This window comes from Rhineura floridana, chromosome 2, assembly GCF_030035675.1.
Source record: "Rhineura floridana isolate rRhiFlo1 chromosome 2, rRhiFlo1.hap2, whole genome shotgun sequence".
Lineage (NCBI taxonomy): Eukaryota > Metazoa > Chordata > Lepidosauria > Squamata > Rhineuridae > Rhineura > Rhineura floridana.
The window spans coordinates 157,595,246-157,620,602 of record NC_084481.1 but is presented as its reverse complement, the minus strand read 5'-3'; the positions used below and the strand labels follow the sequence as shown (position 1 = coordinate 157,620,602).

Genomic DNA, 25,357 nt, shown 5'->3' with positions numbered 1-25,357 from the left:
CCCTGCATTTTTATTTTCAGATTTCATTATTCTATTAAACAGGACATTTTAGTTTGTCCCCATATACTCTCACAATATATCTAATATATTAGCTTTGTTGCCCAGATTAAAGTTCCCTGAATGTTGAGCACCTTCAGGTTCTCTCTGTTTGTTACTTCCCTTCCTATTTAAAACCATCTGAGTATTTCATTAGCATGAGATTTGCTGCCGATATTAAACAATTATGCAAGATGTTAAGCAGTATGAATACAATGTTTTTTCTTCTAATTACCTTGCTATCTATTACTTTATAAACTTTGAAAAATATGAAATGAAGATTCTTGGAGAGACATATTCAAGGTTAAGTTATCATAACACATTGCCACTATTTCTTCTCACAGGATGCATATGTCAACACAGAATTTTATGTAAGAGAACTGAGATTATTCATCTACTAGGTGCTCTAGAAATTGCTGATGATGTAATTTTGTACAGCATATGCACATAATATACAATCTGATATGTTATTATGTGTTTAAGGAGGAAATGATGTAGGAATGGTTGACTTCAATTACCTTCACATATGCTAGGTAAATGTGTGTTCCAGTCACAACAAAGAGGTAAAATTTCTAGATGCCCTAAATGACTGTGTTCTAGAAAAGTTGGACCTGCAATCAGTCAGAGGAGAGGTGAACCTTGACTTAATATTAAGTGGTAGCCATAACCTGGTACAAGATGTTAAGTTGAATCAGTTGGGAACAGTAGCCACAGAGCTATCAAAGTCAACATATATTTAAGCAGACAATTGCCAAGAAAGTCCAGCACAGTCACATTTGACTTCAAAAGAGAAAAGTTCTTAAAGGTGAGGACACTGGGAATAAGGGAGTTGAAAGGGAAAGTCAAGAGGGTCACATCCTTCCAGAATGTCTGGGGGTATTCAAAAGCAAACCATAATAATAGAAGCTCAGCTAGAATGTATACCTCAAATCCAGAAAGATACCACTAAGACCAAGAAGAGCTGAGTCAAGGAAACTAGAGGCAAGAAGGCTTCCTTCAGTAAATGGAAGTCTTGTCAGATTAAGAGAACAAACAGAAACACAAAACTTTGGGAAGAGAAGTGAAAGCAGACAATAAAGGATACAAAAGAAAAAGGAATCAAAGAGCTAAAAATATTGAGAACAATGCACATACAAAATATTAGAAACAGGAAACCAGCTAGGAAGGTGGGACTTTGGATGAGAAGAGAGTCAAAGGTGTGCTATAGGAAGAAAAGGAGATTGCAGAGAAACCGAATGAATTGTTTGCACCTGACTTCACTGTAGGGCAGATGCCTGTGCCTGAAGTAAATTTCTCAGGAACGGTTTGAGTTATTGAGGCAAATAGAAGGGACAAAATATAGTTCTTGGCCTTATTGATAAATTAAAAATGAACAAATCACCAGGTCCAGATGGCATCAACTTGAGAGTTCTTAAAGAACTCAAATATAAAATTACTAGTCTAACAAAAATATTTAACTTGTCCCCAAGATCAGCTTCCATACCTGAGGACTAGATAGTGGCAGTGTTAACAACAATTTAAGACGTGGAATCAAAGGAAAAGGGAAATACTATACACAGTAGACAGAGCATGTTTTTAAAAATGTATTTCCTTATCAAGTCTCTAAGATGAATCCATTAGAAAACATAATAGTTATTTTCTCAATTTTGCCTTGCTTTTCTGAGCACATTTCCCACTGAACAAGAAAAAAACCTGCCTATGCTAGGGGTTTCCACCACATGTCACAGCTCTTGAAGTTGATTTAATTAGCAGCACATCTACAGTAATCTATTGAAAATGTACAGAACCAGCATAGACATAACCAGAAGCTGTTTACATGAGCCAAAACCATACCAGCTTGAAGACATGCAAATGTTCCAAATAAACATCAGCGAAGAACAAAACAGTTTTGAGATGTCCAAGCAAACACTGTAATAAGGATTAATGGGAGCCATGTGTGGGCTACGCTGGTTTATCCTCATGCCTTCCCTTGCCTATCTCTCTCCCCATGTTATGTATTAGACTATTTATAATGATGTATTGACAAGTATTTTTACTGTTGTGTTGCAAGCCACATTTTGGGGAAACATTTATATAGAAAAGTGACAAATTGAAATAAGAATAAAAATGTATTTTTTGCTGGGCTCCAGTTCTATGCCAGCCGTTGATAACTTGGCAGGCATAATGCAAGGTTTTGAATGCTGTCCTTCCATACTCAAAACTTTTGTCACCCTAGTGTTTTGGCAAGGGCATCTATAGAAATATTCTCAGCACCTGTCCCACAGCTGTAGAACTTTACCTTGGAGACTTACCAAACCTCACAGGTCTTATTGGATTTTTACACAGGCCACTAAAAAGTACACTTGAGGCTTCAAGTGTTATTTCTTCCATAAGTGACACAGAACACCAATTTAAGCTTTTTGTATGCAAGTCTAATACAAATTTAGGCTGCAATCCTAACCCCACTTACCTGGAAGTAAGCCCCACTGATTCAACAGAACTTACTTCTGAGTGGACATGATTAGGATTGTGCTGTTAGAATGTTTTTGGCACATGACAGGGGTCCCAGACATTTTTTACATATGACAAGGCCTCTTTGTGCATTATTTTGCATACACATCTAGTAAACAATATGAAGAAAAATAGAAGAGAACAATTTATTTTGTGTTGTATTTTGCTTTTGCAAAGGCTCACATGTGAAAATTCTCTTAAGCCAGTAGAGGCGAGAGTGTTGTCTGTTTTGGTTTGACTTTCACAAATATTCACCCTAAGTCTACCAGATAGGTGAACTCAGCCAGAAATTTAAATCAACAAGTTTTAAAGATCTCAGTAACACACATATAACATTATCAACCAAATCCTCACCAGAATTTCCTATCAACAGCCCCACCATGTACATACAGCCTAAATGTTACTTGTTTTCAGAAATACCCAAATATTTTATCCTACAAAGAGAATATAAAAGATATCGTTAAGGATATTTGAATGGGTCGCATTATTTTGGTTAAAGTGATTATTTAAAACATAGATGAATGGCTCCATCAGATAACTGAAGTATCATTAACTATTCATTATAGATCAGGACCACTTGGGGCAGCCTAACATATAACATGCTGTGTCACAAGAAATGTCAGCTAGATGGTTCAGATGACCTCATTGTTCCTGCAAAGAAGCCAAGTAGAATTGAAGATTTCTGCCACCTCCAATATACCGCACCTGGTGATGATCAGATCTTAGTAGATAACTGGAAATTCTTGACTGAAATTTGATACTATTTGAGATTTTATATTGTTTTTATTGATCCATTGTAAGTTTCATACTTTTATTATATATTTCTTTTGTAATATGTATTAATGTTGTTCACTGGTTTGGGGGTCTTTGGGCCCAAAAGTGTTATATAAACAAACCATGCTGAATCAATATCATCAGGAAAAATGAAATTTATCTGAGCAGCTCATATTCACACTAAAGATGCTGCTCTCTATTCTATCACTTGAGCTCACAATGTATCAATATGCAATAATGCATTCTTTAAAGCATGTTTTTTTAACCATGGAAAATCAGCAGCTTCAAAAACCACCGTTCCTTAATAGACACTGTAATTTTCCAGCTTGCCAACCTAGAGTCCAGAAAATGCAAGTCAGAAGCAAGTAAGATCGATCACCAACACTTTCGGCAATGCATAGCAGAGACAAACTCGCAGTTTCTGTGTGGAATGTAAGACGACCCAGGGGCCTCGGGAATAACATAAGAGTCCTCCATAGGAGCTGTGGGTCCACAGAAGATCTCTGCTGAGCTGACGACAGCAAAGAGTCTCCACAGCCGCATTTTATCTCCTCTCTCTCGCCAGTGACCTTGGCCAGGCATCCCACACAGAGAGAGTCCAAGGAACACAGCTGCAACCGTATGCAGCCGCACTGAGCAGCCTTAGCCAGCTCCAAAGGATGGAGAGATGGATCTGGCATAGGGCAAGGAAAGGCATCATCGCTCGCCAACTCAGCCCAGGGATGGGAGATATGTGTAAGCTACGCAGATCCCACATACATCAGGCACTTGCCCTCCCAAGCCCAGTTATGCACCCATAAACACACACGCCTGCAATTCCTCCTGAAGCCCGCTAATGCCCTCCGCTTTATCCCTCTCTGTTCCAGCTCTACTCCCACCTCCCCACTCGGCAGCGCCTCATCCAGCGCCGATCAATAGTTCCCCTCCATACATGACAGCCTTTCCTGCGTCAGTCGTCGACTCTCCCCCCCTTTCTATTTCAAGCCCCACACTCGGGTCTGCCCTCCCGGCATTCGTGCTTCGTCACCCAACATCTCCAGCAACTACCCTTCTTTTCCAGCACACACAAGCTGCGATATACAACCACGAGCCCCTGCTGCCGGAACCAGCCTGCCCCTGGCACTTCCCACGTCTCCCTCAGGTTCGTTTTTTTTTTCACCCCGCCCCCAACAAGACGCTCGCCTCAGCCTTCCCCACAAACCTCCGCCTGCTGCCGCCTCTCAGCCTTTCCCCCACGTATGTCACAAACAGGAGGACTGAAAGCCCCATTATCCGTTTCCCAGCCGTTAGCGCGGGGCCTGCTCGTCTTACCTGTCAGTCGAGGCCGCGTCCGCCTCGCGCACAGCTCTGCCCAGCCTAAAACCGCCTGGCCAGTTCCGCATCAACAGCCTGGGGAGGAGCGAACCAACAAGTGGGTGGAGAGTGGGAGGTAGAGAACAAACCATTCAGCCGCTCGCAGGGGACGGACCACAACCAAGAACTCGCGCGAGCTCCTAAAGTGGCGGGAAGAGTCGCTGTAAGATCGCTGTTAGGGCCTTGAGTACCATGGCCAGCGCATGCCCCAGCCCACGGGAAGAAGGACAGAAACGCGAGCCAGTCCAGAGTCGCATTATGTAACAAAATCCCCCACTGCGTGCAAGTGCTGTTAAATGTATTGTAAAGAACACAAGTGGGGCAACCACATAATCATTCAAACCTAAAAGATATTCCAAATGGCGTTTTAATTTCCACTCAGAAGAAAAAACCCTCAACACCACCCAAAGACCTACACATTCAATATGATCATTTATGAACATTTAAAGTCAAATCCTATTTAAAACTAGTCAGGTAGCAAACAATCCATCTGAAATTGGCCATACTTGTGGGGTGTCACATTCTGGGAAAAATGCAAATCCTTTCAAAGACACACACATTGGAATAAGCAGTATTTGTCTGTAGGAAGGACCAGTACTTTATCACAAATCCCTCAGCCAGTTTCTTTACCACAGGAAGAAAAGAATAAAATACAGTTTTGGCACAATGGAGCCTGCCACACACAAAAACCAAGTAAGTGGCAATTCCTATTCACCTCCTGCAATGTGCACTTAGCAATTTTTGTAATGGTGATGGCAGGTACTCTGGAACAAATGAAGGACAGGGAAGGTAAAGCCTCAACATGATGCTCACAGTACAACGTTACTGGTCGATGTATGTGATATCACTTTCTTCAGGTGCAAGTTCTTATTCCATCATCTCGCAGCAGTTCACGTAGAGAAGTGAACTTTATACAATAGAAGGGGGGAATCTCCTTGCATATTAACACATGTTTCATATACTAAATCCTACAGTACATTTTGTACTTTGAGCATCTTGTTAAGGCTTCAATTTTTCTAGGGGTAGGGCTATTTGCCACCTCTTTTTCACTATTTAATTCTCCATTAAATATAGAAATACCTCAGTTAACAAATCCTCCAGTAAAGAAGCTCCTTTTAACAAAGTATTTGGGGGCAGGGGGCGCACACTCTGACATAGTCAGAATGTGGCTGCTTGTCTACTGGACAGCAGCTGCCGCAGACAGCTCTCTCACAAGTTGACTGGAATTGCGCTTCTTGCCAGGCCTGCTCGAATGTAGCGGAAGATAGCAGAGAGACCAAGCACAGGGTGGTGGTGGCAGCTGCCCCTTGCCTGCCTGCTTGAGTGTACAGAGAGAATTGTGCTCAAAGCTTTAGATTGCTAAAGCAAGATGCTCCATGATAAAAGAAAAAAGGCATGGCAGGCATCCCTGGATGCATTTTGGAAGAAGCCTTCAAGTGGTCTATATGCAAGGCTTACCTGAACTGGTGGTTTCATTTCAGACATGTTAGTTTTGAATAAAAAGTTTGCTGAAATATATTAACTGCTTTTTTTGTGGCGTAGGAACCTATCCCTATTCTTTCCATGTTCTTCCTACCTCTTGTACCAATGTTTCTGTTAAAGAAGTAATGTCAAGGAACGCAAGTCTATATCTCATCCTAGGCTTTACAAAGCTCCCATAGGATGGCTCCAGACTATACCCATAGACTGCAAGTGTCATATTACAGTGACAAACATTACTGTGGTTCTTGGCATAGCAAATGTACATAGCAAAAAAGATGTAGGAAACAAATAATAAACCAAATAATTTGGAAGTGTGCTGGATCTATGTAACCATTCATTTTCAAAATAATTTCTATTCCTTCAGAGGCTGAAGTTTCAGTTTCTTGAATATTAGCTCTGAAATGCAGATTCAGAAGTCCAGGATTTTACCTAGATGCACCAAAAATGATTCTTCATGAGACAGCCAACATTATGTATTAGATTTTATTTTTTTGCACAAACGTTAAAATTTTGCAAACAATCAATTTACAATACAGAATTAAACAAATAATTTTGCAACCGCAAAGAGTTATAAAAAACAGATCTTACAAATTGTTACAAGTGCTTTATAGGGTGAGTAAAGGCCAATGGAAAAAGACCAGCCTCAAGTGCAAAACAGACACAAGGCCGACACCATAGGTGTGGCACTTGGTACAGAGTTAACAATCTCATTGTTTTGTGGGTCCAGAGCCTCAGGATGGTTGCAGGGCAAACAACTTAAATCCCACCAAAGGGAACACATACTACTACAATACCAGGGAATCAGTTTTAACTCCTGGCATCCAATAATTTGTTTCTTCAGCAAATAAATGGATGAGTATTTTTCTTCAAGTAAGTTAGTTCTCTATGTAGACTTAGGTGCACTTAAGCCAGTTGAGGAGATGTGCATAACTCTGCATAGGATCAAGCTGAATATATTCAACTATTTATGGGTATAAGACCTAAAGGGAAGTCCTTAGATAAAAAAAAACTTGGTATGTTAAAAAAAGAGAAGGATATAATCATGCATCTTAAAATAGATTCAGACCCCTTCATATTCTTAGCAGATATTAACAAGCTTGGATCATACATGCAAACTGTTCTTTCCTTCCTGAAGATATCTGAGGGCAACACTTTTGTTAGCGGAAAATATGGTTTTGTGAGAGAAATCTGAAGCGAAGAATCAGCCTGGAGAATCTACCAATTCTTTGTTCCAAATTGCCTATCTCAAAGTATCTTTTCTCTTACAAAAACAGATATCAAGGTTTTGTTATACAGATTTCCATATAACATTTGATACTATTCCAACATACATACACACCTGCAGGCTTATACAGATAGCTCGAAATACATTCTTGATCCCTGGAGTCAAGACATGTAGACAGCTTCCCACACTGACCTTTCCTGGTCCACATGACTGAAGTAGTACAAGCCATGGCAGTCAACACAGCTGGCATCCTGAACTAATCACACAGATTTCTGGGATATTTGCCATTCATTGAGACTCTCCCAAGCACCTAGTGAGCTGAATGCAGCCAAATAAAGCCACCACGTGGAGAAACCCTGAGAAGTACTGAGATGCAAGCACTTCAATGGTCCTCTGATCCACTTGGCACAAAATGCATTCCTTGGTTTTTACAGTTGTTCCCCACATGTCAAAAAAGAATGAACTGGCCATGATCTAATAGAAGGTTGTGTCTATAGGAACATTAGTTATGTGTCCACTTTGACTGAAACCAAAAGGAATATGGGTGAAACTAATGGTATCTGCTTAAAACAAAAATAGTATTGCCAGCAACACCGCTGATCCTCAGTATACCAACACTATGCCTGACTGTAGACAGAGGGATGATAGCCAGAAGGCAAGCATGCTGTTCAGTGTAGATTCCACAGGTATTATGTGTCCCATGTTGGAGCTGCACTAATCTGCAAATGCACAAACTTCATAAGAACCACTTCACCAATCACTGCTTAATACTGCAGTCCTATACGTAATCAATTGAGTGTAAGCCTCACTGAACTCAGTAGGACTTACTTTTTAATATCCATATACAGGATTGGATATATATGTGATGTAAAACTTTCACATTTTAAGCAGCTACATGTAGCAATGAATAGTTATTGGGTATGGCTTCCTGTCCATCTATAATGTACAAATGAAGGGCCCTAATATACCAGTGATTATTATACTTTTTTTGGGGGGGGGGGAGAAGTTGGGAAGAGAAATATCAATCAGTTTTCTATCATACAGCTATCCTCCCAATCCTCGGGGATCTTTGAAAAAGTCAAGAAAATGGCGTTTCTGGCTCCAGCATTGGGGGGGGGGATTCCTTCTAGAAACAAAGCCTCGTGAAAATGCACAATGTCCATCTATATATCCAGCGCTCTAATTTTTGTGAATAACAAAATGTATTTAGAATATTCATTCCAGAGCAACTCCCATTAAACTACACAAAATGGATACACAATAGGAAATGCTTCTGAAATCCCTGAGAAGCCTCTGTGTGTGTCAGGATGATAGGTCCTTGAAATTAAACACAGGAAAAGTGCTTAGAAGAAGAAAGCCACTGGAGAAATTATTAGGGTGGGTTCTTCATCTCCACTATGTTGAGGTGTTTCAGTTGTTCCATTTCTGGAAGGCGTTAAATCAAAGGCTGAAACATCAACTGTTCCCTTTCAATTACTTTCTGCATTGTCTCAGAGCAAATAAACCACAGAACCATAGCCCTCCATATGGCTTCAGTGTTTTGGAAAGGGGAGGGCAACTTCATGTTAGCAGGAAGTCAAGGATGGGGTTACTTTAGCAGGTTGGCGCCTGGGGACAGTGTAATCATTCATTGACATCCCAGATTTCTGAAAGAAGTGGTGGTAGCTTTTTGTCCTGTAGCCGAAGAGCAAACACCTGTTCTGAATGGACACTACTTAGAGTCCGAAGACTGACCAGTTTCATTAGCATCCGTGGGAACATTAGATGATCCTGCAAGGTCACACACAAAAGGACAATGATATCAGGCAGATCCAAAACTCTCCTTCTTAGTTTGTTTCTTATCTGCAAAGTAGGACTAATAACAACTTACTCTTATAGTAATAATGCTGCAAGGCATTTTAGATACCAGCGAGATTAATGTTAGATATAAGCCTATGCCAAGCCCTTTGTTCGTAAAAAGCTTCAGTAAAATCATGAATTGCAACACTGTGCCAAAGAACCCCAGGTTCTGTGCTCTCTGCTCAAAACAAATTATGTACATTTGCATAAACTGGTTTGCACTGTTTGCATAATGAATTAAAATCTTAGTATTTGGGTTTTTTTTTTAAAAAAGGTACTATCAAGAAGTAGAGTATTAAATGGCAAAAAACAAAAAACAAAGCAAGGCATGACAGGGCAGAAAGTTGTTATTCTTATTATTAATTAAATCAAAATTCCACCTTTCCTGCAAAAGGAGCTGAGAATATAGAACTAGGAGCCATTATCTTATGACCAGAAACGTCTATTGTTCTGAGCACTAAAAATCCTGTTTAGGGCTTCAAGTAACACACTTCAAAGTGTTCTCTCTCCTCTACTCTCTACCCCAGCAACTAAGACTACGATTCAGAGTCAGAACTATATTCAGTCCCCTAAAACAGGAATGGCTAACCTGTGGGTCTACAGATGTTGTTGGACTCCCATCAGCCCAATCCAGCAGGGCCAATGGTCAGGGATGATAGGAACTGTAGGCCAGCAACAACTGGAAGGCCAAAGGTTCCCCACCTAAAAGATAGTGGGATAGCACCAAGTAAGGAAGCTGCCTGAGATCCTGGGGAGCTGCTAGGCAAGGTGATGTGTCTTACTATAAAGGAGTTCCATATAACCAGGAGGCACATAGAGGCTGTATAACAAGTAGGCAGTTTCTACGTATATAGCAGGTGTGGGGAATCTTTGGCCCTCCAGATGCTGCTGAACTACAATTCCCATCAGCCCCAGCAAGCCTGACCAATGGCCAGGGATAATGGGAGTTGTAGTTCGGCAACATCTGAAGGACCAAAGGTTCCCCACACCTGGTATATAGGATTGCCCATCTCTATGAGATCCATGGCTGAAAGTATCTCAGTTATGTACTTGCTTTCTATCCTCAAGCTCTTAAAGAGAAGAGAGGTCTTTGATTAAGAACCCATTAGATCTATATGTAGGAATGCATGTCCCTTCTCTGTTCCTTTTTACTGTGAATAAATATTAGATAGCAGAGTGGGGGCCAGAGCTCAGTAGCAGCATGACATGCAGAAGGGCCCCAGTGCAATGCTTGGTAACTCCAGATAAAAGGATTGCAGCTAACAGAGCTGGAAAGATGTTTGCATGTGACATTGTATAGCAGTTACTAGACAGACCAATGGCCTGATTCAGGATAAGACAGATTCATGCATAAATAAAAGTATTTGGCCATGCAGATCACTGAAACTGCTTAAAGAGGATGAGTATTGTAACTGGATATTTTTCTACACGTATCTTTGGCAATACAATCATTCTCAGAGCTCGGCCAGACACTTACGTTTGGTCTGTGGATACAAATGTAAGAATGGAGGGCTTCTACATAGGTATGCTGCAGCCTTTCCACCAAGGGCTGGTCTTGAACATTTGGTCGGTCTGCCAATAAGAAGTGAAATCTTCATAAGTAGCTGAATGCAGACTAATCAGACTGAGGTTGAAATCCAAATACTCAAACCCAGCAAGCTCCTTTCTCAAGTCTGGCCCACCACTCTCTATTCATCCTACACAGAATCACAGAATAGTAGAGTTGGAAGAGGCCAATCGGGTCCAGCCCCCTGCTCAATGCAGGAATCCAAGTTAAAGTACACCTGACAGGTGGCTGTCCAGCTACCTCATGAAGGCCTCCAGTGGTGGAAAGCCCCCCATCTCCCTAGGTAATTGGTTCCATTGTTGTACTGCTGTAAAAGTTAGGAAGTTTTTCTTGATGTTCAGTCAAAATCTGGCTTCTGGTAACTTGAGCCCATTATCCCACTTAGAAACACACAACTTCTACAACATAGAAGCATACAAGTTCCAGTCACAGGAACCAGTCTTTCTCACCAGCTGTGATGTATCTATGCTTGGTAATATTAAGTAAAAGTGGGAATGACACAGCAAAAGTCAAGTATTTAACTTCCATCAGTTTCAATGCTGAAAGAGTTAAGCCACATCTGCACCTTACATTAAAAGCACTGTGATACCACTTTAACAGTTATAGCTTCCGCCAAAGAACTGCCCAGAGAGCTTTGGCTATGGGGCGGAATATAAATATAATAAATAAATAAAAGAATCCTGGGAACTGTAGTTTGTTAAGGGTGCTGAGAGCAGACGCCATTCCCCTCATACAGCTACAATTCTCAGAGCAGTTTAACAATCAATCTCTCTTCCCAGGAAACTCTGGGAATTGTAACTCTGTGAAGGCAATATGGGTCTCTTAACAACTTTCAGCACCCTTAACAAACTACAGTCCCCAGGGGGGTTTTTTTCAGAAAGCTAAGACTTTTAAAGTGGTACCAGAGTACTTCAAATGAAAGATGCAGATGTGGCCTTACTTGGTAGTGGCGAAGAGAATGAACTGTGAACCACTTTCTTTGTTTAACTCTTGCCCTCAAGAGAAGTGGTTTTTAAACAATGACTCGCTCTCAGCCCCACCACCACCTATAACACTGGCCTATCTTATAAGGTTATTGAGAAGATAACTGTTAACAGTAGTTTTATTTTACCATAACAAACTAAAGTATCAATACAGAATAAAGTCCAAGAGCAGTAAGGATTGAGGTAATGTATATAAAGTGCTTTGTTCAGCCTAAAACTCTAAATTGGGGTGGGAAACTTCCAAATGTTGTTGGCCTACAACTCCCATCATTCCTGCTCACTGGCCATGCTGGCTGGGATTGATGGGATATGTAGTTCAGCAATGTCTGGAGGGCCACCCCTATTCTAAATAAATGATGATAACCATAATTTTCTTGGTATCAAAGCATCCAGACAAACATACAGGAGAAGCCACTCCACTGTGACATGCCCACCCAGCCCACATGATGTTTTCATACACTTTCACACATCTGGGACTTAGTTGTCTGTGTCGTAGGGGAGGAAATCAATTGACACAACCCCGCATTTCCAGAAGAGTAACCCAAAGCTAAGGAACTCCATGCATCAATGTCAGAACCACTTCTCTCTCTGCCACCAGCACTGTGCAGGACAAGGGTAGCCAACATGATGCCCTCCAAATGTTGTTAGGCTACAACTTCCACCAACCTGGCTAGTGATCAGGGATGATGGGTGTTTTAGTCCAACAACATCACATTAGCTACTCCTGGTATATGGAAACTCCCAAGCCATGAGGTAATTTCTTGGAGCTTTCATCTTCCATGGATTTTTTATTAGAAAAGTGTTGTTCGTTATTCTATTGTTATTGAAGTTTTATTGCTGTTTTTAATATGTTAATACTTGGTTATTTAATTTCTGCAAATTGTACTGTTTTTCTTGATATGTATTCTGTATTTATGTTGTTGTTTTGTAAGCCACCTTAAGGGCCTTTTGGACAAAAGGCGGCAGAGAAATAAACAACAACAACAACAACAACAATTTGACCACATCTTTCACATTCCCTCTTTTTCCATCAGAGACTTTATAGGGGTGTTTTCAGAGCTTGGAAAAGTTACTTTTTTTGAACTACAACTCCCATCAGCCCCAGCCAGCATGGCCACTGGATTGGGCTGATGCGAGTTGTAGTTCAAAAAAGTAACTTTTCCAAGCTCTGGGTGTTTTATGTCTCAATTGTCTTCCCATTTGTATGAAAAGATGTATGAACAATCATATCAAGTGAATTAGATTTCTATTGTATTGTCTTTCAGAAGTTGTTTTTACTCTTGAAGACTGGGGAGGTTTACAAGTTATATATGTAAGACTTCCTTCTGATTGTTGGCATGTTACAAAGACAGATGCTCCAGAAGATGAATTAATATCCACAGCATAAATTATCCTTCAGTACCAACAACAGAATCCTACCCTATACTGTATCTGTGTTTCTTCTTAATAAAAGGGTATTGGCTCCCACATACAAACATCTCTTTTTATCTTTTGATTCAGCATCATGCCCTCCCAGGCTTATTACCTGCGGAAAAAATGCTGATGGCAATTAAAAGTGCATATTCAGCATCATTGAGCTGTAATTCATTCATTCCCTTTGAAAATCCAAAGATAGGATTGATGAATTCAAACTGAAGGCCTGGAAGGGGGGGAAAAGACAGTGAGCAGGAGGTTAAAAATAGACATTACTTTAACATACTGCAAAGCTTAAACATAAAATTAAAAAATTAAAAGAAGGCATTTTGAATCTCAGTGGGCCCCCATTCTGAATTAAACAGAGGCTTATTGGGGGATGGCAGCCTACCCATTTTTTTCTTTAGTCAGTGGCACTTTATGTTCTTGGCACTGTGTCTCCTTCATTCCCAAGAAACTCCATGCCACACTAGTTCCAATTACAATAACTGTAAAAGCTAATTAGCCCTCCTTCCTCAAACATCTGGACATATACACATGGGCATAAAATTAATAAGCAACATGGAACAAAATTATTCTAATGGAGAAATAGAGCATTTTAAGCCTAAAAACTCTTTTTAAGTACAAAGGAAATCAAACCCCACTGGAATCACTTTGGAATTCCTAAATCAGGAAATAATGAGCCATAGTGGAAATGTCCACTTTATAAAGGTACTGCTAAGAACAAGAATGTCAAATTCAGTCACTTAGGGCATCTACAACATCACATTTCAAACTCCTTATTCACATTGTCATAGGTAGTTTGGAGATTTGGGCACACAGTCCTACTTTAGAAGAAGAAAACAATGTAGGAAAATGCACAGGGCTTTTTGTAGTCCATACAACATGACAGAATTTTGATTTGATTTTTAAAACAGCAGCTAAAAAAAAATACTGCAGTATGTCTGAGAAATATGCAACCAGCAAAAGATAATTATGTTATAATATTCCACTTAGTTACTGTTTCTTTCCTCGTGGCCTCCAGGAATGTTCCCATCTCAAGCAATATTCCCCTTCTAATGTTCTCCTGCCCATATTAACTATGCAACTATCCCTTCAAAAAACTTTGCCAAAGCTCAAATATCAGGTCAAGGGTAACACTACAATCTGAAGAAGCTAATGAAAAACAAACATTTGTGCAATTTGTTAGGAGTTTAAAATCGTGACTTCTATTGGAGCAGATTCTGGATTTTGCTTCTTAGTATTAAAAAAAAGCTTCCCTAAATATTGTCCCATAGTGAACAAAAAAAAGATCTGCTTGTGTTTAGCTCACCTGCTTTGGCAAAGTCATCCCGATTATAACTCAAATCCTTCAAAAAAGTTATACTTTCTGTATCTGGATTGTAGCGCCGAGATGTCTCCAACAGCATCACCTTAAGCACAGAAAACAGAAGTCCATTAAAGCCTGGCAATGGAACCAGCAAAACACATCTATGCACCCAAGCCCTTCACTGAGGTAATAAACAATGGCATGGATCCTATGAAGCACTCACAGAAGGGGATTTCCCCCCCTCCTTTTCTTGTTTTGTCAGGACTTGGGAACTGTAAGAGAAGAAACAGACTAAGTCAGGCAGAAGTCAGGTTTAGTCAAGTTGGCCAAGCTATTGTTGTGGGTCAGCTTACTGCAAAGCAGATCAGGTTACAGTAAATCAGGTCCAGTTAAGTAGGTCAGGTCAAAGTCAGTCAGCTGAAGACAAGCCAATTTCCTAGTGACTTGGTCATGGCCGAAAGCCAGTGTGGCGTAGTGGTTAGAGTGTTGGACTACAACCTGGGAGACCAGGGTTCGAATCCCCACACAGCCATGAAGCTCACTGGATGACCCTGGGCCAGTCACTGCCTCTCAGCCTCAGAGGAAGGCAATGGTAAACCACCTCTGAATACCACTTACCATGAAAACCCTATTCATAGGGTCGCCATAAGTTGGAATCAACTTGAAGGCAGTCCATTTCCATTTTGGTCATGGCCAGTTTCAGCAAGTAACAATCAAGACCATGGACAGCTCCAAATGAGCTGAGGCGAAGTTTTGCCTCCCCCCCAAAAAAAACAGTGCATCTGAAGGCTTAAAAAGGCTGGCAGGATATTCCCTGCTAGTTGCCCTGTCCCTCTGGGACAGCTGTCTTCAGTCCCTAGTGCCCATAGCTGATTCTGCAGTCACATGCTCCTTTGGAGCTGAGTAGCAGGAGAAGCTACAGAGTCATCATCCAGACTTTGAAGATGATAGGAGAACCATGTCCTCAGGCCAGGACGGTATAGAAGGCAGAGCTTCCCTGAGTGGGTTGACCTCCGATTCATCCAAATTTGAATCTTCATTGAGACAATCCTGGGAACATGACAATCCCCAAATCACCATCACCACCCAAGCATCTTCTGAGGGAAGAGTGACCTTGCTGAATTGGATGGGCTGTGGCATAGGAGGCTAAGGGGGAAATGAGGCAGGCACCTTTTGTGAGCAAGAGCTCCACTCATGGAAGCTGGTTATTTCTGATTTTGGATGCTATCTTCCTTTCCCTGCACCACAGCCCACCGCATTCAGGAGGGGAAAACGGACATTCACAAGGGGGGGCAGGGACATGAAGAGTTCCAGAAGGGAGGAACAGACAGAAAAAGTACTCTTTGTTCAACCTCCTTTTTTTAATCTGGACCTACTTCAGTCTGGGTTCAGGCCTGGTTTGGGACTGAATGAGTCTTGGAAGTCCTGATGGATGACCTCTATCAAATGAGGGACAGGGGAAGTGTGGCCCTGTTAATCCTATTTGATCTCACAGCAGCTTTAGATACCATTAACCATAATATTTTCCTGGACCAAGACAATGGGTTTCAGATTCAATCTTGGTCCCACCTTCTGTTGTCCCTAGGATAAGAGTAGCTAGAATCTGAACTGGAACAGCCAGAGCTTCAGAACCATCTCCAATAGCCTCCCATGCCCAAGAAGGAGAGGAAATAAATAGTCAAGTGGCAAAATACTGGTTTTTGCAATATCCCCTACTTTGGAAAGTTGGCAGCTCCCCATCAGATAGCAATTATAAATTGGAATGACTGGCATGAACTCCAGGAGTATGGATCCTTATATGCTTTCTGCTCCTAAAAGTTGATTCTCAGTTGATTTAAAATTAATCAAAAGAAAAAGCTTTTCTCCATTGGTGTTCACTGATGTTACATAGGGAAGATCATGGTTGTGTGTATTTGTGTTTGTCACCATCATTGGTGACTGCATTGACAGCTGTCTTAATTTAGGACAAGAGTGGTAGAGTGTAGGCCTTACCTCTATTGTAGATGTCTTCAAAAGAGCTATCTGGTCTTCCCTAGTGAGTTCCAAGAAACCTGGCAGCTGCTTAGCAAAGTCCACAATCTCCTGCACAGAAATGATGGCAAGTTCTGTGAAATGAGCAAAACGTTGCTGCCGTGCTTCACGATGAAGGGGATCTGAAATCTGAGGCCATGGCTGAAGTTTTTGTGGGGAAGCCATGGGGAGAAAAGAAAGAAATAGTCTGATAAAGGCAGAAAGAAAAAGCAAAGAGTCTACTGAAATGAATGAGAAATATTACAGGTCCTCAACATTCCCTCATAGCTCTTGTACACACCCAAATCCAAACAGCTCCAATATTCTCTCCTGTTCAGCAGTCGAAAGCTAGTTATTCCACAACCCCAAAAGCCACAGGTCACACAGTCTTTCAGCACCTTGAGTCCAGATGAGCCACACTGCTCTCCAACTGGTACAATTCCATTTGCCTTCCTCTGGGTGTCAGGCTCCTGAGCCCACCTACCATAAGGCAAAAGCAAGCTCCTCTCAGGGTCTACCAGCCTGGCCCTTATTCCCTTGGATACACGGATCCCTTTGGGATCCATGAGAAGTACTAGAAAAGTATACCCTGTCTGTTGCGTATGGAATTACCTCCCCCCAAAAGTTGACAAACATGCCCATTTTAGTGACTCGAAGGGAAGTTTTACTGAGGGTAGATGAGATCTGCTTTCCCCCTCTAGTTTAGAGCCGAACTAAACTGTGCTTTTACCGTCACTTTGAGCCTGTCTGTGAAGGAGCGCTGATTACATTGCTGCTGAGCTGCCACAAGCTTTTCTATCATGTCGAGCTGCTCCGGTGTCATTTTAGGAGGGGTGCCTGGAGGGGAGGATGGGCTCTGGCGCACAACTATCACCTGAGACCGATCATCTTCCTGCTTCTTAAGTTTCTTCAGTTGGATCTGCTCTTCAGAGAGAACACCTAAAAGCAGGACACAGAACAGGAAGCAGTGAGAGGACATCTAGCCACACAAAGTGCACAATTATTATTATTATTATTAAAGATATTTATTAGTCGCTTTTCCCCCAAAATGGAACTCAAAGCGACTTACAAAAAAAAAATTGTGCTCAAAGTGGCTTACAACAAAAGCAAACAACAACTACAAAAACAATTTCATAATAAAATAATACAACAGCAGTAATAAAACAGTAACAAATGTCACAGCAAAGTGACTAATGACTAAGATGGTAAACACTACAGGCACCTACCCAGTGCTGCAGGTTGAAAGTGCCACGTCTCAGCATTTCTTATCTCCTAGGTAGCAACCTGCATGGTAGCTCTGCATGTGGGCATCCACAATATCAGCTTGCCCTGTACTTGCCTTTTCTTTCATGCACCAGCAACAGACCACACACACAGTGCAAAATCTAGCCTCTTCAGGATTTCCGCTCTCTCCTTCTCCCCCACCTTTTTTTTTTAAAGACAAATTTGTAGATCTCATGGCATGGAAGGACTTTTTTCCTTAGTGTGACCACACAGCTGCCTAATAGCATTAAAACCCTGCAGCTAGTGTGCCCTTCATATATCTGTCTCTCCCTCATCTTTCCCAGTAATTACTTGTTCATCTCCCTGTCTGAGGTAGCCCATATTTTAACTTGCCTAAATATTCTGAATTCAGTGAAAATTGTAATATTATATTTTCATCTTAAGCATATTATATTATGCTTATTGTCTAGTTAACTATTTTTTTCTGAGCAGGGTTAGAATACTATCGACACAAAGTCACTACCTTTTTATGCTTAAGACATAATATTGTAATAATGAGCCCCAAGAGCCACATTATTCCTACATGGTCTCTGTCTTCACATCACCTTTTCCATGTTATTCCTAGGTATCCCAATCTTGTCACTTACATTGTTCTCGCATGCCTGCCTCCTGACATTTGCGCAATCGGCACTCTTGACACTTTCGTCGCATGTACATGTCCATTTCACATCTGCTGCCGTTCTTGCAGACATACTGGGCACCCTTGATAACGCTGCGTCGGAAAAAGCCCTTGCAGCCCTCACAGCTCAGGACATTGTAGTGGAAACCTGAGGCCTTGTCCCCACACACGCTACACACCTCATTTCCAAGCATCTTGGGGGCAGGGCCCTTCTTCCGTTTCAGGGGAGGATTTTCTATAAATAGAGAGAAGGGCGAAAGAAAAAAAAAAGGAGAGGCTGTGAAATTAGACCTGGAAAACAAAGAAAGACTATGTCTTATAAAGTAGATGAAAGAAGTCCTTCCTCACAAATGGTTGAGCAGAGAGAAACCACAAACTCTACATCAACCTTTCCCAGCATTTAGGTCCCAGATGTTGCTGAAGTAAAGTTTCCATCAGCCCCAGCCAGCATGGCCAATGGCCAGGAATTATGGGAATTGTAGTCCAGCAAAGGTTGATAAAGGCAACTCTACATCCCAGTACAATTAAAGCACATAGGTACCTAGGAAGAGGGTGCATATTCTTCCTCCTCTAATTCAGTTCTTCCAATATTTAGCAAAGCCTTTCTCACTCACTTGTAGAGCTACAGGGGACAGGACTAACGTAATATTTCTTAGAACCATAATTTAAACATTAGCAAGTGTACCTCCTCAGAAAGCATATGGGAGATCACAGGTTAGAATCCTACCCTCATGCCATTAAAATCTTCCTGTGTGTATACAAAGCTGTGATATGAGGAAGATCTTGATCAGAAGAGGCACTAATTTAAACAATCTCCCCTTTTCCCCATGCATATCTAAGGAGGTACAGATAGTATCACATACCCTACTGACAATTTCTATTTGGCCCTGAAAGGACCTGAGCTGTAAGAGTTCCCTGAAGGGTTCCACATAGAAAGATGGTAACAGATATATAGAGGATGCAGGCTGTCCTCTTCTTTAGTAACAAATAAAGGAGAACAGATAGGGAAGGGCTAGCTTTGCTCAGTGGAGTCACAACGTACATATTCATCTGTACAGCAAAAGGCAACTTCAAAGAGCAATTGGAACTCAGGAACTGCTAATAGGATAACAAAAAAGGGGGTGTGAAAACCTGGAACTTACTTTATTTGATAATGGAAGTGGAGCTAACTCCCTGCATTGGGGAATGGGGTACACAAAGGGTGTTAGATTACAAAGGAGAAGTGTTTAGATATGTTTATTTGTTTAACAAAATTGATATACCACTTGATCGTAAAAAAAGTCTAAGTAGTTTACAAAAAAATCATACAATGTTGTATAAGCGTGCAAACAAACCCTGTGATGAAAAGAGGCCCAAACTTCCTAGTTCAGAAATAAGGGACTTGCTTGGGCCCATCAGCTAACACCAGAGGGTCTTGGGCAGGGGTGTAGTCATCTAGGGTTGCAGGGAGTTATAGACTCGTTACTTTTTTGGGGAGCAGTGTCCCTCTGTAGGAGCCAATCAGCATGAAAAGGGAGTGTGTTAGCCACTGAGAAGAGTCCCTGCCCTTTTGTGCTGATTGGAGCCAATCAGAGAGAAAAGAGATGAGTAGCCACTCAGAAGACTCCTCTCAGTAGCTAACACACAGCCTCCTCTTTCATGCTGAGTAGCTCCTAGGGATGTCTGTTGCAGTGGAGCATGGGCTCAGGAGACAACAGGGAGAGCAAGAGAGACAAGGGGAAACTGGAAAAGGGGGCATGACTATGACGGTGGCATGGTATGATTATCATGAAGGGAACCTGCACTTTTGAATTTGCCACTACACTACTGGTCTTGGGGCTCTGAGAGTCCTCTGAGTTAAGTAAAAAGGAGCAAAATAGGTTGGAACTTTACATTGTAAAAAGATTTGTTCTCATAACATGGTTCACAGCTTTTCTGGGGGCCAACCACCAGAGGGCAGCACTGATTCTTCCACCTTAGCTGGAGTCCGACAATAGCTTTTATGAGTGGTTGAGAAAAACACTGCTTCCTAAGCAGCTGTACACACTGTTTTCTTTTTCCCATTTGCTCTAGTCAAGCAGTTTTTGCAGGCTTTTGAAGCAACACAAAACTCAGAGGTAAAAGGGGAATGAGCAAACATGCCGCAAGCAGCAGTATCTTTTTCAAACCACTTTCAGCTGTCTGAGAGACTTGAAATAACGTTTCTGCCTCCATTTTCTCTTCTCTCTCTAGCCCCAGAGGAAGGCAATGGTAAACCACCTCTGAATACTGCTGAATACCATGAAAACCCTATGAACATTCATGGAATGGACTGCCTTCAAGTTGATTATGGCTACCCTATGAATAGGGTTTTCATGGTAAGCAGTATTCAGAGGGAGTTTACCATTGCCTCCCTCTGAGGCTAGTCCTCCCCAGCTGGCTAGGGCCTGCTCAGATTGCCACAGCTGTACAAGCCAGCCCTTTCCTTGTCCACAACTGCTAGCTGGGGGGCAACTGGGCTCCTTGGGACTATGCAGCTTGCCCACGGCTGCACAGGTGGCAGGGCACGTAACCCCTGAGCCACTCACTGTGGGGGTGATCTTTAGCTGGCCCTTTACACCCAGGAGACACAAACGGGGATTTGAACTCACAGACTCTGGACTCCCAGCCAGGCTCTCCTCCCCACTGTGCTATACCAGCTGTATGAATATTCATAGGGTTGCCATAAGTTGGAATCAACTTGAAGGCAGTACATTTTTCAAACCTACATACAAAGAGTGTGTTTATGCAGGAATAGGCCCTATTTACTGCTAAACCTTTCTCTCCATAATCTACTTCTTGCAGGGAGTTTTGGAATCCAAAAAATGTGAGTAAGCATTTTTTGGGGGGGAGGGGGAAGACACCCTGTCCCCCTTGCAATCTGGTGTGGTACCATACAGTCCAGAATTCCACCACTTAGGTCTATCCCCCTGTTCAGTGTAAGGTATAGATTTCAATGCTAGTTCTGCTCCAAACATTTGCTCTAAGTGGCTGAAACAAGGTCTTTATCTTACCTATGTGCTCAGGTGGGATCTCTGAGCTATGGAAAAGTACAAACCCTTTCTCCTCCATGTCGAATATGCATGCCTTCTTCCCATGATTCTGTGCCACAAGCTGTGTGGGACCCATGCTGATTGCCCTATAGTGGCTCACATCCTCATCTCTAAAGCATGGTTACGGCCAAGCTCAACATATTTGAATGCAGTGTTACAATGTCCTCGCAAGATGGAAAAGCGTCTGGAGAAAAGCAGAAGCAGATGAAAAACACAGCTCCTGGAGTTACCAGGAAGACTTTTTTTTACACTATTCCTACAACAGTACTAGCCAAGACTGTGACCCACTTGTTGTTGTTCCCTCAGAGCTGCCATCTCTGTCCTTTTAAATGGGAGGCATCCGATTTTAAAGGTAATTTCCCTCCTTTGACATCTGATTTCTCAGCCTAATTTTTGTTTTGTTCAGTTTAATTTTAAATATTTTTATTAGAATAATTTATATCCCACATTCCACTAGAAATATAGTGCTCAAGGCAGCTAACAAAAAAAGTCATAAAAACCATTTTTTTAAAGAACACACACTAAAGTAACAATAATCAAATCATCAAAACAAAGATAGACAGTACAATTAAAACAGTCAGCATACACTCTAGCTGCTAATAAAAATTCCATCTCAACATGACTATCTTAGCCAAATGACATAAAGGGGTCGGCCAAGCCTCCTGTGCAGGGCAGTTTCACTTTCATGGAGATTTCTGAAAGGGTATGGTTGACAAGTAAAGTCAGTAACTGAAGGAAGGCAAAACAAAGCATACTGCAAGATGGTTAGCTACCTGCAAGCTAATTAAAATAAGACTTGATGAGTACGAGCTGCTAAGTTCCTAGTCCAGTTCTGTCCACTGAAGCATACTGGCTTTCTGGTCATTGTCTGAGTTTCAAAAGCATTGACTCAAGCAGGCTTGCTTCAAAGATCCAATGTTAAATGTTTTTGTGGATCATTCAACCAAATCTTCATTATTTTAAATAACGGCCATACAGCTTGTAGAAGTACTAGACATATAAAAATACAGAAAGGGTTTAATTTCTGGACCTAAAAACCTGAACAGCAGAATTTGGTCTTAAGCAACATTGGGGAAAACTAACATGTTCCAGTAAACAGGGAGGAGGGACAGACAACTGGAGCCAAAGAGAAGGGCAAAGATGCTTGCCTAGGGGGATTTCAAAACTGACATGTCATCAATTAACCAAGGAGGCCAAGTCAAACAGCAAAAGAGAAACTCATTGCTAGATGTTCACTTTAATCTACAAGGGAGTTTTTGACAGCATAAGAGCCTGAAATCCTTACTTGAGCTTGGATGACCAGATAAGGCACCATTGGGAAGGAGCTGTAAAAAGTCTCAGAGGCTGGAGATAGTCCATTGCATTTTCACTGAGCTAAGCACAATTTGAAAGAGGGATTTTTATCCTGGTGACGTGTACACCTGTGATGACCCTGGCTTATGATGGCCAACTGGACATAACTTACCTCCATTTAAAAAGTGCCCAAACTCCATTTTGAGAACCAGCAAAACTGGCTTGCCTCATTTGGTGGTATATTTTCCCATCAGTCATCCAGTCTTTTTTCCTCTCCTGCTTAGTTTATGGCTGTTCAATCAACCTTAAATACCTTTCAGTGCTTTGGAGGGAAATGGCCACACTTCCTCTGAGATGTGAAAATTAAAATTCTGTCCTTTCTGGCCTACATTCATTAGCACGGAGAAGGGAACCCTCATCTTAGCATCAGCTTTCTTTACTGGTGTTTCCAAAGACCTGTCTCTGGCAGTCTCTCTAAGAGTACAAGACATTGATTAGTCCACATCATAAGCAGTAGACAATCACCTTTTCCCCCAATCCTGACAGATTTCCCTATTGAAGGGTGGGACTGTACTCGGTGCTGCTGGAGAGAAGAGAATCCTCAGGCATGTACAAGAATGAGGAGCCTGTGTATGAGGAGGGCCATTGTGTGTGCAAATATTAATTAATTAATAATCTGGCCAGCAAGTCTCAAGCAAGAGGATGAGTGGGAGAAAGAACTGTACTGTCCTTGGTGCCCCAGCCAATGGCAAATATGTGTTTTGTGTCTTCCCCCACCCTGCCATGCATAGCAGGATCTACATCAGCTGAGAGTGGGGGAAAGTGACTCTTCCCTCTCTCTTCTTCCTCAGTTTAGATAAAAAGGCTGAGGGTGTTTTGTTTTTTAAGAGAAAAAAAAAGAAAGAGCCCTATGCCTCTTTATTAGATGTGAGGGCATCAGATATTCCTGTGATTACATCACCACCATTGCCGCCCTGGGCTCCTGCTGGGAGGAAAGGCGGAATATAAATTATTATTATTATTATTACTGTTGTTGTTATTGTTACATTTTAAACACAAAATGAGAGATAAACAATACAACAGAAATATATTAAGCAACTGAGTACAGGGGAATAAATAGAGATCGGGGGAAATTGGAAATGTGGGGGTACATATTACTCCATGGGAGCAGAATAATCAAGCATGATCATGCATGAAAAAGGAAGAGTGGAACTGAGTGCACATTTATGAGGAATTGGAAATCCCTTGGTTTAACCCTTGAATGTATCCCTACCATAACCAAATTTAGGAGACTGCTGGCTGCAATGTTTGACCTTCCCGGTTCAAGTAAGACAGAAAAAAGACCAGATCACATCAAATTTGTCTTTCATGCCTGTGATTGCTGTTATATGAGGGAAACGGGAGGGGTGGAAGAACAGGCAGAGGTTGGACTGTCTTCCCTCCAGTCACATATGAAGGTTCTGAAAATGATGAGGCTCCAATAGGAGGATCCCAAATTTATAATCTGGAAGATTCATGGAGAGATTCACAATTAGTTACTACTACTATATAAATCCTTTATTCTTTTGGAATATGTGTGCTTGGGGCTCACCGATGCCTTGGAACACAGCTTTGATAAACTCTTAGAACTCTGTACCTCAGGTATACTTAAGATACAGAACACTTTTAAGAGAGACTTTTTATGTTTTGAATTGTAAGACCACATTCACACCATACATTTAAACCACTGTTATTATTCATAGCTTCCTCCCCAAAATCCTGGGAAGTTGGTAGGAGGTCCCTATCCCCTCACAGAGCTACAATTCCCAGATTTCCCTGGGAAGAGGGATTGCTTGCTAAACCACTCTGGGAATTGTAGCTCTGTGAGGAGAATATGAGTCTCCTACCAACTCTCAGCAACCTTCACAAGCTACACTTCCCAGAAAAGCCATGACTGTTTAAAGTGGAATAATAGTGGTTAAAATGTATGGTGTGAATGTGACCTAAGTGATTTTCTAGTAATAAATCTATTTTTATCTATTACACTGATTTGTCTATGGATATAAATCTTCTACATTAACCTACATGTTTCAGTGCTCAATTAAATTATACACTCCTGGTGAACGGTAGTTTTCAGTTTTATATGAACCACCTCTAAATATCTAGATGGCAGAAAGGGAAGTCTAAGATATTAGGTATAAATTAAGTGCCCATTCAGTATGGTGGTAGGGACTAACAATTTATATATATATTAAACCAGCAAAATGTTTGAGAGTGCAACTCTAGGAGATTGATAAGTGTTCCTTGAAACCCTGGGTTTTTCACAGATGGCTGGTAGCTCTGAGGCAAAAGGGCAAAAAGTGATGAAAACTCTGGGTGTCTGACACAGCCTTTTTGAAAAAAGGAATCATAATACTAGGTAAGAAACAAGTTTCACTTTGAATTTTAAAAGTTAACGCCGGGGGGGGATGTTGGGTAGAAAAAAATAAGAGAATGTTATGTAAACAAATGATAATGGAGAAAAAGCAACCCAAAACATCAAATCAAAACATTTCAAGTGGATATGTTAAGAATATGTGCACCAAAAAGCCCCATTGAAAAAGAGATGAAAACAAGTGCAAGGAATAGTACCAAAAAAAGAAAAGAAGATG

The 25,357-nt window shown here is 41.4% G+C and overlaps 2 protein-coding genes across 34 annotated transcripts in view; both read right to left on the bottom strand.

The window, feature by feature from the left end:
* Nucleotides 1–4,719, bottom strand: part of MADD (MAP kinase activating death domain) — a 155,043-nt gene extending 150,324 nt beyond the window's left edge. For 15 of the 25 annotated variants that reach the window (XM_061610977.1, XM_061610958.1, XM_061610971.1 and 12 more), the window contains exon 1: nt 4,612–4,718. The gene's annotated coding sequence lies outside the window, so the exon portion shown is untranslated. Of the gene's footprint in view, nt 1–4,611 lie in introns of all 25 variants that reach the window. The other 10 variants (XR_009760684.1, XM_061610973.1, XM_061610969.1 and 7 more) reach the window with 1 other exon arrangement.
* Nucleotides 4,720–6,624: 1,905 nt separating this feature from the next.
* NR1H3 (nuclear receptor subfamily 1 group H member 3) overlaps nt 6,625–25,357 on the bottom strand; it is a 49,350-nt gene continuing 30,617 nt past the window's right edge. For 7 of the 9 annotated variants that reach the window (XM_061610955.1, XM_061610950.1, XM_061610948.1 and 4 more), the window contains 9 exons: nt 22,208–22,424; nt 21,396–21,618; nt 18,353–18,619; nt 17,212–17,420; nt 16,464–16,643; nt 14,475–14,574; nt 13,275–13,388; nt 10,677–10,771; nt 6,625–9,130 (listed from right to left, as the gene is read on the bottom strand). In XM_061610955.1, the coding sequence (XP_061466939.1) occupies nt 8,984–9,130; nt 10,677–10,771; nt 13,275–13,388; nt 14,475–14,574; nt 16,464–16,643; nt 17,212–17,420; nt 18,353–18,619; nt 21,396–21,510 (1,227 nt within the window). In that variant the 5' untranslated portion in view covers nt 21,511–21,618; nt 22,208–22,424 and the 3' untranslated portion in view covers nt 6,625–8,983. Of the gene's footprint in view, nt 9,131–9,788; nt 9,902–10,676; nt 10,772–13,274; nt 13,389–14,474; nt 14,575–16,463; nt 16,644–17,211; nt 17,421–18,352; nt 18,620–21,395; nt 21,619–22,207; nt 22,425–25,357 lie in introns of all 9 variants that reach the window. The other 2 variants (XM_061610957.1, XM_061610949.1) reach the window with 2 other exon arrangements.